Source organism: Python bivittatus, unplaced genomic scaffold, assembly GCF_059951505.1.
Source record: "Python bivittatus isolate LINGU-HERP-01145 unplaced genomic scaffold, Pbiv_v1 ctg000610_np1212, whole genome shotgun sequence".
Classification (NCBI taxonomy): domain Eukaryota; kingdom Metazoa; phylum Chordata; class Lepidosauria; order Squamata; family Pythonidae; genus Python; species Python bivittatus.
In genome coordinates, this window is record NW_028277088.1 from 48,567,552 (window position 1) to 48,582,989 (window position 15,438).

At 37.8% G+C, this 15,438-nt stretch overlaps 1 protein-coding gene across 7 annotated transcripts in view; it reads left to right on the plus strand.

Moving 5' to 3' along the window:
• BBS9 (Bardet-Biedl syndrome 9) overlaps positions 1-15,438 on the plus strand; it is a 205,660-nt gene that overhangs the window by 133,326 nt on the left and 56,896 nt on the right. Inside the window, exon 22 of one of the 7 annotated variants that reach the window (XM_088149957.1) lies at positions 3,207-5,798. The exons of the other annotated variants lie outside the window; for them this stretch is intronic. Coding sequence (XP_088006083.1) covers positions 3,207-3,211 — 5 coding nt within the window. The 3' untranslated portion in view covers positions 3,212-5,798. Of the gene's footprint in view, positions 1-3,206; positions 5,799-15,438 lie in introns of those variants that run through there. 7 annotated transcript variants of the gene reach the window in all.

Genomic DNA, 15,438 nt, shown 5'->3' on the forward strand with positions numbered 1-15,438 from the left:
CCCATCTCTGTTTAAATTTAGACTATGGCAGTCTTTCCCAACATGCGTACTCTCTAGATATGTGGACTTCAACTTCTAGATTTTCTTAGCCAGATTATCATTGGTGTACATACTGAGAGCCAAATCTGGAAGGACATTCAGTGGATCCTCAGGTTGAGAATAACTACACAAACATATATAGATGTCCAGATTCTTCATGAAGGCTTATTATTTCCTCACTTCCCACCATAGGTATTATTTTAACCTTGACTTCTCTAAAAACTAGCCTCCCTAGTCTTTGCTATGGAATTTACCCTTGTTTAACCACCATCTTGTTTTATTCAATATTGCAGACACTCCCCAACTTTTTTGCCCCTCCTTTCATGCTTGAAAATATTTATCTCCTTTGCTACATCTACATATTCCTTATACTCTATATTTCTTATCTTCAAAAAACAAATTTCTTTGTAGGGTTTTTGAAGGAATGTCTCTGGAGCTTTATGTCTGGAATATTTTGCTCTATCATATTTTGTTACAAAATCTTAACACAGCAATAGAATGCCAGTTTGTATGTCTCTTGTCTAAATGAATTTATATTTTGTTTGGTTTGTTTGTTAAGTTTCATTTAATAGTGCCTTCTTTTGCTCTATACAACATATGATTCTCAGTGCTCTGAAACATGTTATTTTATTTCAGAGTTCAGTATAAGGAAATATATCATATTTGAAAGAAGTTTCTTTCTGAATACCAAGAGCAAAATAAATTAATCTATTTAGAGGGATATTTTAAATGTTATAACTTTTAAGACAAAATAAATACACTTTCAACATTTTGCAGACCAGGTAGATTATTTTAGCTATTCTTAAACGGTACCATTCATTGCAGTCCTAAAATACTACTGGAAAAAAAATTATTTAATTTTTGTAAGGCAATGTTTGTGGGGAGTAAGGGATAAGAATCAGATTTACAGTGCTGTCTAATGAATGATCAGAAGTTAGTCTGGAATGTGGTGATATATAAGAATTATAAATAAATAAATGGGACTTTTGAAGAAAGAGCAAAATACATAGAGGCATGAACATTAGAAAAGGCCAATGGTATTTAACTTTTCCACTTAACTACCAGACCAGTTTCTCAAATTTTGGGTTGAATCACTGGCTGTTATCTAAATTAATTAGATGAGAAATTAGCTGATGGTCATTTTTTCTTATTTCAAAATTCAGCCTAGATTAGTCAAATAGTCTTGCATCCTAGTGCAAGAATATATAAGATATCAAGCATATCCTGGAAGAAGGTGTATGAACCCTAACCCTAACCGATGCCTTTGTATCAGTTAATATGATTGTATGCTTCAGAACCCAGATAAGGAGCCATGACTGAGTAATAGATTTATAGTGTTAAACATATTTTGTAAATAGGGCCATTGAGAATATAAATGGGTACAAAAAACCACAGTGATTAGGTCTTACTATTTTGATGTATAAACATTACATGGCTTCAGATTTAGCACTCTATATATCAGTTCTAGTTTTTAAAAATTTTAATTATTCATGTAAGCACTAGAATTACTGAAAGGTTCATTCAAGACTATAGGATTTAGAAAGTTGAAATAGTGGCATTACAAACTTGGCTTCAGTGCAGATAATAGGATTTGCTGATTTGCAGCTGAAAGACATACATTAAACACTAAGTTTGAAAAGAAAAATATACATATATAGTCTGGGTTTATCATTCATACTTGAATAAGGCAGTTTAATTCATTAATATTATGCTTTTAATACTAACATCTTTAACACTGCAACAGAGTGATGATATAGTTAGGATTTCTGCTAGTTGTACAGGAATAGCTGCAAAATAAATATCAAATGGGGAGAAGAGGAAGTGGTTTTTAAGCCCCGTTTAAAACAAATCCCTGTATTTATTACTATCAGTAATATTGCAGTGCAGTAATACTTTGTGACTATATTACAGTTCACATATAATATTTCGCAGAAGGTTTGCTACTGAAATCCTTATTTCTGCTTGGGTTTTTTTTTCTTGAAATATTGGTGTATATTATTCAGTGACCTTTTCTAGTCCAATCACATGTGCTTCCATAATGAGTAGTTTTAAACAATAATGATGTTGAATTTGTTAAAATAAACATCTAGGTACTAGATAATATAACAACAACAACATAATACTTAGGATCATCCAACACAGATTAGAGCCCTACATGGAAAAAGAGATGCCAGATGTTCAAGCTGGCTTCAGAAAAGGCCAAGGAACATGAGACATTCTTGTTGATGCATGCTGGATAATTGAGAAACCCAAAGAATACTAAAAAGAAGTCAATATGTGCTTCACTGATTATAGAAAGGCCTTTGATTGTGTTGGTCATGTCAGGCTAGGGAATGTGCTTAGAAAAATGGGACTCCCAGAATATCTCATTGTCCTTGTGGGAAACCTACAGTCAGGATCAGAAATATTGGAACAAGGATAACTGTTTTGGCATTTGGCCTCTGTACACCACCACATTGAAGTTGAAAGGAAATACCCAGATGGGAGCGAAGTCTGGACTTTCAGCTGTAATTCAAGGGGTTTGACAAAAGTGGGGCACGAACCATTCAGGAAGTACAGCCAGTGGCACACACACACACACATCGTTGGTGGCTCATAAGTAATAGAACAAACCAACATCATGATAAACATAAGGATCGCCTTTAATACCTGGATGCCATGTTTGACAGAAGATGTGGTATGCTTTGGATCATGAGCTGTTCCTTTCCTTCTCCATACTTTTCTCTTCCCATCATTCTGGTGCAAGTTAATCTTGGTTTCATCAGTCCAAAGAATCTTATTCCAGAACTGGGCAGGCTTTTTTAGGTGTTTGCTCACAAAGTCTAATCTGGCCTTTCTGTTCTTGAGCGTTACCAGTGGTTTGCACTTGTTGTGAAGCCTCTGTATTTACATTCATAAAGCTGTCTCTTGACTGCAGATGTTGACAATGACATGCCTACTTCCTCAAGAGTGTTCTTGACCTGCCTAGATGTTGTGAAAGGGTTCCTCTTCACCATGAGCAGAATTCTGCAGTCATCCACTTTTGTTGTCTTCCATTGTCTTCCAGGCCTTTTGCTGTTGCTGAGCTTGCCAGTTAATTCCTTCTTTTTCAGGATGTTCCAAACTGTTGTACTGGCTACTCCCAATGTTTTTGCTATCTCTCTGATGGGTTTATTTTGTTTTCTCAGCCTAATGATGGCCTCCTTCGCTCGCATGGACACCTCTTTGGACCTCATGTTGAGAGTTCCAGTGAACAGCTACCAAATGCAAATGTAACACTCAGAACCACTTCCAGGCCTTTTATCTGCTTGATTGGTCATGGGGTACCCAGGAAACAGGCCACACCTGGCCATGCAGCTGCTTGTCAGCCATTTGTTCCATTACTTATGAGCCACCAACGATGGGTGTGTGTGTATGCCACTGGCTGTACTTCCTGAATGGTTAGTGCCCCACTTTTGTCAAACCCCTTGAATTACAGCTGAAAGTCCTGACTTCGCTAACATCTGGGTGTGTTTCCTTTCAACTTCAGTGTGGTGGTATACAGAGGCCAAATGCCAAAACAGTTATCCTTGTTCCAATATTTCTGGTCCTGACTGTATAGACAGGTCAGGAAGCCATAGTCAAGATGGAACATGGAAAAACAGACTGGCTGCAGGTTGGCAAAGGAGTGAAACAAGGCTGCATACTCTCCCCTTATTTATTCAACATATATGTTGAATATATATGAAAGGAAGCTGGATTGGAAGAAGATGAGCATGGTTTTAAAATTGGAGGAAGAAAGATCAATAACCTGCACTATGCTGATGACTCTACTGTAATAGCCGAAAATGCAAAAGATCTGCAAGGTCTAGTAATAAAAGTCAAGGAGCATAGTGAAAAAAATGGGACTAGAGTTAAAATAAAGACCAAACTAATGACAACAGGTACAACAACCAGCCTTAAAATTGATAATGAAGATATCAAAGTGGTAGATAGCTGCTGCCTTTTAAGATCAACAATCAATAGTGAAGGAACAAACAGTTAAGAAATACACCATAGATCAGCACTTGGTAAAGCAGACATGAAGACCTTGGAAAAGATATTCAGATCCTGCGATGTGTCTATACCTATCAAGATCAGAATCATGCAACCCATATTATTCCCTGTGACACTGTATGGAAGCAAAAGTTGGGCTTTGAAGAAGCAGGATAGGAAGAATATTGACATCTTTGAACTTTGGTGTTGGAGAAGACTCCTGAGAATACCATAGACAGCCAAGAAAACAAACCGATGGATCATTGAACCCAAAGTTCTCACTCGAAGCCCAAATGACCACACTCAGATTATCCTACTTGAAACACGTTATTGCAAAGACCTAGCTCTCTGGAGAAGGCTCATATGCTGGGAAAAGTGGAAGGAAAGAAAGGAAGACGACAACCAGCCGCAATGGGTTCAGATGGACTCAGTTACAGTGGTAATGAGTGCACCGTTAGGAGTCCTGAAATAACAGGTTAGGGATAGATTGTCACAGAGAAAATCTATCTATGTGGTCGCTAGGAGTAAAAAAACGACTTGATGGCACATAATCAATCAATTATTCTTCACCAGTGGAGATTAGTTAGAGGATATATTGGTTACAATACTGAAAGTTTATCTGCAGTCAAAAATCTGTTATAAATGAAACAGAAAAAAGAAATTGTGTTCTAATAATTAAAGTTGTTTTTATATATAAAGAAGAGAAAAAGAATGAATATATCCATCAGTAAAATGAATGCCAGAAAATCAGTAAACCCTCTCTGTGAATGAAACACCTGTAAATGTAGTATGTAACACATTTTGCATAGCTGATCTGTTTTTCATTGATGTGGGATTGTTCCGTCTAAGTGGATTCCATTCTGTTTTTAACTTGATTTAAATGAAACAGACATCTAAAAAAGTGCCAAATATATTTGACTTGTGGGTGGAATTCTACAGAAAAATGACTGTGTACAACCATAGTTTTGTAATGTGTGCTTGGATCTCATTAGTGGAGGAAATAAAGAAATCTACAGAGTCTTTTCTGTTTTATGAAACAAGGGAAAAATCTGTAAGGGCTGGGAGTGTGTGTAAAACAAATAAATAAAATTCTACTGCAAAAATGCCAGACGTAATGAAAACATTGGCACTAGTCTAGGTTGTATATAAGTGATGCGTATAATGGTCTGGCTGTTCCACTCTGTGTGTTGCTAACGTACATGACTATAATCTAAGGGTGACTGGTAATCAGAAGCCATTGTTTTTGTAAGAAACAGGAAATATTAACTTGTGACATGTCAAGGAAACATGTCCATGCTGTAATAACAAATGTATGTCACCATTACTATAGAGGTGCAAGTCAAATGCTTAATTTGAAAGACCTTTACAACATGTGTGTAGGAGGAACACTAGAAGTTAGAATTTTTCATCAGTGGCAACAGACATTCCAAGCAAGCTGCTGAAATCTTAACAAGGAATTTCTGTTTAATTATTGGCTGCCTGAATTGTACCAATTATTATAGTATTTCCTTTGAGTTCAGTCAACCATTTCCATATCATTAGAGTCTTTATTGATTTATTGCATTTTTATCTGATCCATTTCCTTCAAGGAGATTGAAACAATCCTATTTGAGTGTCCTGCCCTTTAACTAGCATAACTATGAGGTAGGTAAGGCAGAGATACGACATGTAACTGGCTTGAGATCACTCAGTTTCATGCCTGCAGAATTGGAACCATATTCCTAGTCTAACACTACTTTTTTCTTTTACTGTTTGAGCTTCTCCTACTTCACATGCTTCGAGATTACAAAATGGATCAAATTCCAAATACTTGTAAACTACACTGTTGAAGTCTGAAAGGTATTATTGTGTAGGCCTTGAAAGATCAAGTATGTAATAAAATGCATTTGTCTCTCTTTTTCTAAATTTAGGGAGCTGTTTGTTTTTTACTCACTGCTTTCTAAAAACTATATATGATATTGGTATCACAGCTTTTTAAAAACTATATATGATGCCAGAAATAGGTCATAATGTATCCAGGCCAAATACTATTTTTTTTCCAAATTGTTCTGTGCAGATATTTTTAAGAGAAATGTCATATATACTGACTAGCATGAGAACAAAATTGATATGGAACAGAAGATTGAGTAACGTGCTACTGATAGAGATAAGTAAATTGACCTGCCAGCATTTGCAAAGACAATAGAAAATAGTATTGAATATCACTCAAAACTAAAAACAAAGGCTTTTGAATTGCCACAAGGCTGGATCTAGACTTTGTCACAAATCCATTGAAATTGGTGGGAGTTAAGGTTTAGTCATTAATAAATCAAGTCTCATTTGTCTAATCATGTTTAACACAGCTTGGAGAAACAATGTGAACAGAAGTACTGTAAACAATGCTTTAGAATAGCTTTCAATAAAGACAAAACCCATAGATCAGGAATAAATAGATAATGAATATTTTATATTTAATCTGAGCCTAGAATATGTTTTCTGTGTCTTTTCCAAAGTTCAGTACTGAATTTATGGATAACCCACCAAGTTTATTGATTTAAACCATCATCATGTTAAAAGTATAAATTTAAAATGGCACTTCAAGTCAATCTGATGGAAAACAAATTCCAAATGGTTTACTTGATTTTTTAATCCCAAACTTTTTAAATTTTTGCATTAATTACATTTCAGTTTTTATAATTGTTTGAAATAACCAGTTTAATCTGCTTTATTTTACTTTATTTTATTTTCCTGTATAAAGCTATCAGAAATAATTAGCAAGTATTGTAGATTTGAGGGATGATGCCTTAATAAAGGATAAGACAGAACCCATATGGGATATCCATATATGTACATTTCTGATAAATTATTAAGCTTATCTTTAGATAACTAATAATTATGGTGTTCTTGGACTATGGAAGTGAGCAGTACCCAGCTAAGTATACATCTGGTCTTGGCATCCAAGTAGGATATTGGATGCCAAGACAGCTTTCCCTGCTGTCATGGTCAGATCACGCCCTGGTGACCCTGAGTTTCTCCTATGCCACCCCCCTCTGCAGGGAGGCAGGACCCATGCGATTGGTCCGCCCCCGGCGCCTGATGGACCCGTCAGGGTTTCAGAGGGAGCTGGGGGATATTCCTGTGGACTTACTGCACGGTCCAGCGGAGGCCCTGGCTGCTGCCTGGAATGGAGAAGCGGCCGGGGCCTTGGACAGGATCGCGCCTTTGCGACCTCTCTTGCCATGCTGGCCCCGATACTCCCCGTGGTTTACGGAGGAGTTGAGGGTGCTGAAGAGGGTTAAGAGACGTCTAGAGCACCGCTGGAGGAAGACACGGACTGAATCCGACCGAACACATGTTAGAGCCACTATTAAGGCCTACATTGTGGCGATAAGGGCGGCGAAGCGCCAATACTTCTCCACCCTTATTGCATCTGCAGAGTGCCGCCCGGCGGTCCTGTTTGGGATCACCAGGTCCCTCCTTGGTAAGGGGGATGTGGTGGTTCATTTGCAGGGCCGCACGGAGGAATTTGCAGAGCACCTGCAGGAAATCACTCGGATTCATTCCAAGTTGGACTCCGAGCATGGTGCAGGGTCTGGGGAGATACCAGGGGATCGTTCTTGTCTAGTTAGCTGGGAACGGTTTGATCCTGTTGTTCCTGAGGAAGTGGACAGGATCCTCCGGACTATGAAGGCCACCACTTGTCATCCTGGCTGGTGAAAGCAGCTCGGGAGGGGACATGTGGTTGGATCCAGGCAATGGTTAAGGCATCCTTGCAGGAGGGAGTGTTTCCAGCGCCCTTTAAAGAGGCGTTGGTGCACCCCCTCCTCAAGAAGCCGTCCCTGGATCCTACTGTACTGGACAACTTTCGTCCAGTCTCCCACCTCCCCTTCTTGGGGAAGGTGGTTGAGAAAGTGGTGGCTTCGCAGCTCCAAAGGGTCCTGGAGGAAACAGATTATCTGGACCCTTATCAGTCAGGTTTCAGGCCCGGCTATGGAACGGAAACGGTATTGGTCGCACTTATGGATGATCTCTGGCGGGAGCGGGATGGTGGTAGTGCGACCATCCTTGCTCTCCTTGATCTCTCAGCAGCGTTTGATACCGTCGACCACGGTATCCTATTGGGACGGCTCAGGGATATGGGGGTGGGCGGCACAGTTTTGTGCTGGTTCACCTCCTTTCTCCGAGGCCGATCCCAATCGGTGGTGATAGGGAGCAAGAGGTCCCATCCTCAGCCCCTCCTTTGTGGGGTGCCACAGGGTTCGGTTCTCTCTCTGCTCCTTTTCAACATCTATATGAAGCCACTGGGTGAGATCATCCGTCACCATGGGATGAGGTATCATCAATATGCTGATGATACTCAACTATACATCTCCATCCCTGGTGAGGTAAGTGATGCCATGTCTGCCCTCTCGTGGTGCCTGGAGGCTGTGAGGGTCTGGATGGGGAACAACAGGCTCCAGCTGAACCCTGGCAAAACGGAGTGGCTGTGGGTTAATGGCTCCCCTGTATCCGGGATGTTGTCATCGTTGGTTCTGGATGGGGTAGCACTGCCCCAGACAGACCCAGTGCGTAATTTGGGGGTCCTCCTGGACTCACGACTCCTGCTCGAAGAGCAGGTGGCAGCCATGGCGAGGAGGGCTTTTGCACAGCTTCGGGTTGTCCACCAGTTACGCCCTTTCCTGGATCGGGATGCCCTACGAACAGTCACTCATGCCCTCGTTATCTCCCAGATAGACTACTGCAATGCACTCTACATGGGGCTACCCTTGAAGAATATCCGGAAGCTCCAGCTGGTCCAGAATGTGGCCACGCGAGCAATTTTTGGGGCCCGAAGAAGGACCCATATAACACCTTTGCTCCGTGAGCTGCATTGGGTACCGGTTTGCTTCTGGGTCCAATTCAAGGTGTTGGTTATCACCTTTGAAGCCCTACATGGCATGGGCCCAGGCTACCTGAAGGACCGCCTCGCCCCCACGATCTCAACCCGTCCCACCTGATCTCACAGAGAGGGCATGCTTCGGATCCCCGCGGTAAAAGAACGTTTAGCGGGATCCAGAAGGCGGGCCTTTTCTGCTGTGGCCCCTGCCCTCTGGAACATCTTGCCCCCGGAGATGAGACAGGCCCCCTCACTCCAGGCCTTTTGGAGGGATTTGAAGACCTGGCTCTGCCATCTGGCCTGGGGCGGGGAGGGAGGATATCAGAAATGGGGTTGGCTGGCCCCTTAGCGGCCTGGAGTGGCCCCCATCGGCCTCTTGGATTTTTTAGCTTTTTTATTTTTTAATGCTTGGTTTTTATAACTTTTAATTGTATTTATGTTTTTAGTGTGTTGTAAGCCACCCAGAGTCCCCCATTGTGGGGAGATGGGCGGGGACAAGTTAAATAAATAAATAAATTGAACTGGAATTCAAGTAAAATAACTTTGTATCATATAATTAAGACTTGGATTGAACTGTATGAACAGAGTTATTTAAGGAATTCAAGAATTGAAAGGAAGTCTACTTTAGTTTCAAAGTAGGAACTCATGGAGGTAACATTTAATGCATCAGGATAAACAGAGATATAAGAGGTAACATTTTTCATGCTCAGTTGTGTTTAATGGGATGCTTCAAATTTTTCCTTGTATAATGCAGTATTTTCAAAATATACAATACAGAAATTAATGGCAAGTCATTGAACTATGAGAAGCTACCCCCTAAAGGATTCAGCTTTCATTCTCTCCCTCTTTTTTCTGACAGTGAATTCTTTATTTCAGAGACTAAGTAAAGGAACAGTACTGGAGGATGTAGGCTGCACCTGTAATCATTATAAAATTGAATCTTTGCACATTTTGTGCATATCATTGAAGAGTAAAATTTTGGAGTCATTAAGTGCTTTCAACATCTGTGTGGTAACAATCCCTGGAAGTTCTATTATAATTAATTCTAATACACGATGTCCTGAACTACCCTTTTCTGATTAATACATACTTCCCAAATTTTGCAACACACTTCTCAAATTAAAACTTGTTTCTTAATGCATTTAAATGCCTACCTAATAAGATATGTTTAGATATACATTGTGAAATAAGTAAAGTATTAAAATGCAAATGTTTGTATGGATTTTTTAAAAAATGTAGATGTAGGAATTGTGAATGAATATGCGTAAAAGTGACATAGAACAGAAATAGATTATTTCCTCTGTGGATCTGTATAATGAAGAGATGTTATATCTATATAGAATTACAGTGGGGTCAACTATTGGAATTTCAGAAGAATGCAGCTTCTTTCTGCCAGATCCCTTTGTTTTATACATTTTTCATGGTGAAAAGGAGATGCCAGGACATCAGTGGCTGAGCTGGGAGGCTGTTTGGTTTGGTTTTTATATTTTTAATTTATTTTTTAATTACAAAAAAGAAAAAAAATACATAAAAGTATTTTAACATAAAATGAAAAAGTTCAACAAAAAAGTTAATATGTGGAATTTATACTTTTATGCATTATCTAATAATAAAAAATTAATTATGTCATTGTAAATTCATAAACTAATTCATAAACTAATTAATTTTAAGTATTTCAAATTAAAACAATTGGTATGTGCAGCCTAAACATTAATGACAGCAAAAATAGAGGAATTTTTTTTTCTCGCATCATCAGCATAATTTGCAGCTTTATATATTATATCCAGTCCTAAACATTTAATGAGGCAAGATCATGAAAAATTAGAGATTTGGTTTCATTGACATCAGTATATTTAGATTATGAATATGTAGCACCATCAAAGTACTGTATATCCAGAGTTCACAAAGATAGATCTCTGCTTCAAGGATTTCACAATTTAATGTGAAATTTATATGGAGTAAATGACAAAGAAAGGGAGGAAGAAGAAATTGAGACAGGAGCAAAAATAGAGAAATAATATCTACCTATTTTAAGTATCTACTTTAAATATCTATTTTGATTCTGTTGGGGCTTAAGAATAATCAGATGGCGTTGTTAGTTATAGTTGAGCATAGAAAGTGAGTGAAGTCCAGATACTCTGGAATAACCAGTTTGTGGATTGTATGATTAAAATGGTAAATGGACTGCTTACACTGGCATAGTCTCGCTAAAGTCAGTGGGGTTATGCCAATGTAAGCTGTCAAGGAATGGTTGTCTTAAATTAATAGTTTTGATTAACTAGTATGTGAGAAATCAAAGGCTAACTGTTAATCTGTGGACTGCACACTTGACTGGTCTCCTTCTCCATCAGTCTCAAAGAACAAGCAGTAAAATAGGGTGGCCTAGACATGACTCATCACTTATGCTACAATGCAGCCAAAGGACACATGAAAAATAAACAGACAAGATGTGTGGCTAAGAACAGCATGAAATAGCCCTGCTTAGTATATATAGGCTCATGATATCAAAAATACACCATAGGGACTTATTTTGTACATAATTATATTTACCCATATTTGAATGGATCTTGTAGAGGCTTTGATTTGCTCCAGAATGTTTTGCCAGTCTTTAAATGTGGAAATACTAATTCTTATAAAATTACTTTGGATTCCTGAATGTTCTGTAGGTTGGAATTGAATTGTATGGTTATAATATTCACCTAATTTTTAAATTTAAATATAGAATTTCCTCTCCTCAGAAATTCAATGAACTTCCAGTTTGTTTAGTAGCTTTCTGTAAGCTATCAAAAATGTAATTATTCCAGAGACTATTTGGGGTATGAACTATTGCCATTGACTTTATTGGTTCTCCAATTGTGTATATGTTTAGTGCTGGCTGATTATCTTCATTTTGCTTATCTGTGTATTCTGATATTTTATTCTGCTACTTATGTTGTCATTGTCATTGTCATTGTCATTGTCATTGTCATTGTCATTTTTATTTTTATTTATTCTATCATGGATATTTTATTGTATTATTTACTGAAGGATTAAAATCAATCTCACTGATTGTGGCAGACATAAATTGAATAAATAAATAAACAGCCCCATTGTATGTCTTATAAAAAAGTAAATATATAGTTATGAGCTATTTGTATATCCAGCTAATAAGAATATTTACCAGTTATGATTATTCTGTGATTGATCACAAAGTAGAATGATAGTAATTATTGAATGTGGCACTGTATTTATCTGAAAGAAACACAGTTCCCCCCCCCCAAGTTACCTTTAAAATGGATTTAGATTAACTTAGACTAATATAACTGAGACAGATAATGGGTGGTTTGTTTAATTTATCAGTTGTTTTGGTCCTAAATTTGCCTTTTGAGTAAATATGACAGTTGTCAACTAAGTGTTATAAAGTAACAATGAAAACTTTATCTACAGTTTTCATATGATAACACCACCATAGTGTGATTAGATTCCTACTACATGAAAAATTGTAACATAGCTGCTTTAATGAGTTGCAGGCACTTGCTGCATTCATGCACATATCTCTAACTCAATCAATCAATTAAATATGTTATGTTTTCTAAATTGCTCAATGTTGTCTAAAAGCATTACAAGATAGAGTTTATATTTTAACCCCCACCCAAAAGTTCAGTAAGACATAAGACTGATTGAGATGGTTGGTTGCCCCAAAGAATACAGGCTCTCCTTGTTTAGCAACCACAGTTGGTTCCAGTCCAACTGCAAATCACATGACAGAGGGAGAGAGAGAGAGAGAGACACGGTGAAGATCGTTGGTTGCTGCCATCTCGCTTAGATAAAGTTCTCTCATGCAGCAATGCCAACATTACCGTCACTCCAGCATACATTGTTGTCAGGTGCAGAAATTTGGGCATAAGTGCATGCATTGGTTGGAAAGTGATTTTTATAGTACTGTTTACTACCATTTATTACCACTGTGTGTGCAAATGGTTGCTTTCTGTGGTAGTCCCTAAACAAGAACTAGCTGTAGTTTAAACTTCAAAAGTAATATGTGATTTTAATCTAATGTCTTCTTAGTTCATATCCAGTACTTTCCCAGTCTTAAGTACACTGAATGGATATCATTAAGTTGTAATATTTTGTTGTTGAGCATCTTTCTTTAGAGTTGTGATTCTTTGAGGAAAGTCGTTTTTTTCTAATTAGCCTTTTTCTTATAACTAGATTTGGGCAAGTCTTTTTTTACTTGCACACTGTCCTGCTTACTTTTTAGACCATCAAGCAATTCCATTTTAAAGAACCCAAACCAAAGCAATGTTACATTCTGGAACCTATGGCTGTAGTATACTATTTTTTTCATAGTGGAGAGTGATCTGTTTAAGACATATAACTGCTTCCCTCATCAAAAGTTCAAAAGTTCTATAATCTAGTAACAGACTTTTTGATTTAAAAAAAAATGAAGCATTGTATTAAAATGACATTGCCTAACATAAAAATGACCAATGACCTTAGCAAATATAAATAGTTTGCTAAATACTATTTATTATTGTAGTACTAATGGTATGTTGTTATAAGCTTTCAACGAATACTATTTTTCTGTAAGTTATACCACACAACAAGGTGTGCATTATTATACAGAATATAAATGACTGCTTGACCTAAATGCTATGAAAGGTAGAATTCTCAATATTCTCACACTGTTTCCACATTTTTGAAATGTAAACAGTGCACATTATTTTTACTTGAAAGCATATAGATCAAGGTTAAATAAGTTTTTTTAACTTTTCACAATATAACCATGTGTAATGAGGTGAAACCTGGTTAGCAGACCTAATTTAAAAGAACAAGCCTATTCCAATTCCCCCCACGCTGTCCTTGAAAATATAAGTGAAAAGCCTTCTATTTGCCTAGTTCCATATGAGCCTCATTGTAAATATAATATATTTAAACTAAAATTAGGTAATTATTTGCCACAGGGGACCATGTCTTATACAAAACACAGTTTTTGTACAGATAGCATGGTAAAACATTGTACTCTTTCTTCTTTGTGCTGAGTTTCACATTGACAGAAAAACCTATGCCTACAAAGTAGTGTTTATGTTTTAATACTTTCTACAGCTGTATATTTCAGCAGGAGCTCTACCTCCACATCTTATCTCAGGAGAGCTCCCTCCCATTCTCCTTGGTGCTTCTTTCACTGTCACAGCGATAGCACTTCAGGAATGCTTTTCTGTCCATGCTGTCCCAGACATTGCATTTGTTGTTTTTACTTTTATTTTTTATTACCTCTCTTTCTACTGTTTCAAATCTCTTGTATCCAATTCTGTGCCCTCATTTTCTTCAGGAGAGTAGAGCTTGTCTGCTTTTCCTTCCCTGGGTTTATTACAGGAGTCCCCAAACTTTAGTTTCAGATTGTTCATCAATGCCCAAACATTTATTATATGAAAATAATTTAATAAATAGTACTTTAACTAATAGTAATATGAATAACAACAACAACAACCCCTTTGATAGTCCTGTTGACCCTTGGGGGTCAATATTGACCACTTTGGAAAACCCTGGTTTATGACATTAAAGAACCCATTTCAGAAATGCCTGGTGTCCAATAGTGAAATTTCTCCTATAGATGGGCATTCTTAATGTTTAGACTATTTGAAAGAGCAAGATGTAATAGATTCTTGTCCCCTTTGCCAAAAATTGAGAAACACACCATAATCATGTTTTCTTACGAGCTATATTATTAGGAGAAGGTACCTCAGGTGGCAAATATATTTAAATCTGTCTCCTCAGCCATGGATTCTTTTCTGAAAATGGCTTAGCCTATAGAGAATTGTCCGATCAAATTTTGATGCCAGACTTGTCCTGAGGCAATGACTGATTCTGTGACTGTAGCTGACCACAAGAATGCACACATTCACCAACTCCAAGCTGCTTTCCACTATTTCTGGACTACAAAAATAGCTGAATGTTTTGCAGATACACCATAAGCCAGAGGGGCGGGGGGGAGAGAGAAGGAGAAGGATATAGAGCAATGTTATCATGAACCCTCTGCTGTCTATTTGGCATCTTCACAATGGCTTCTGCCAGACTTCTCCACAGGCATAGTAATAAATATTAACTCTCTAGACATTTAACCTGATGTTCAAGAACTTCCTTACCATAGAAGCTCACAGGCATGTCATGGCTAGATAAGTTGCTTTATTGCAGACAAGAAACAAGACATGTATGCTGAAGATCCACCTACTGGAGAACACAGAAATCAAGTCCTCTCTGTATATATCAGCTCCACAATCATTTTCTTCTTGGCCTTGAAATTGGGCAGCATCTACTCAACTTTGATATAGCATTTCTGTCTAGCAGGATAACTGCTTTTCTGCCTTCTTAACTTAAGTCATTATATTACCTTCCTCCCTCCTTCATCTTTGAGTTTAGAATTGCCAGGTATGTTTTCCCTTTCTTTCCTTTGTTCATTGATAAATAAAGAATATTATACCTTTCTTTCTATTTCCATTCTTTCCCTGGTTGGAGCTGATACATTTTTCTACCCCTTCAGATCTCTCTACCCCTCTGTCCTTTTGACTGAG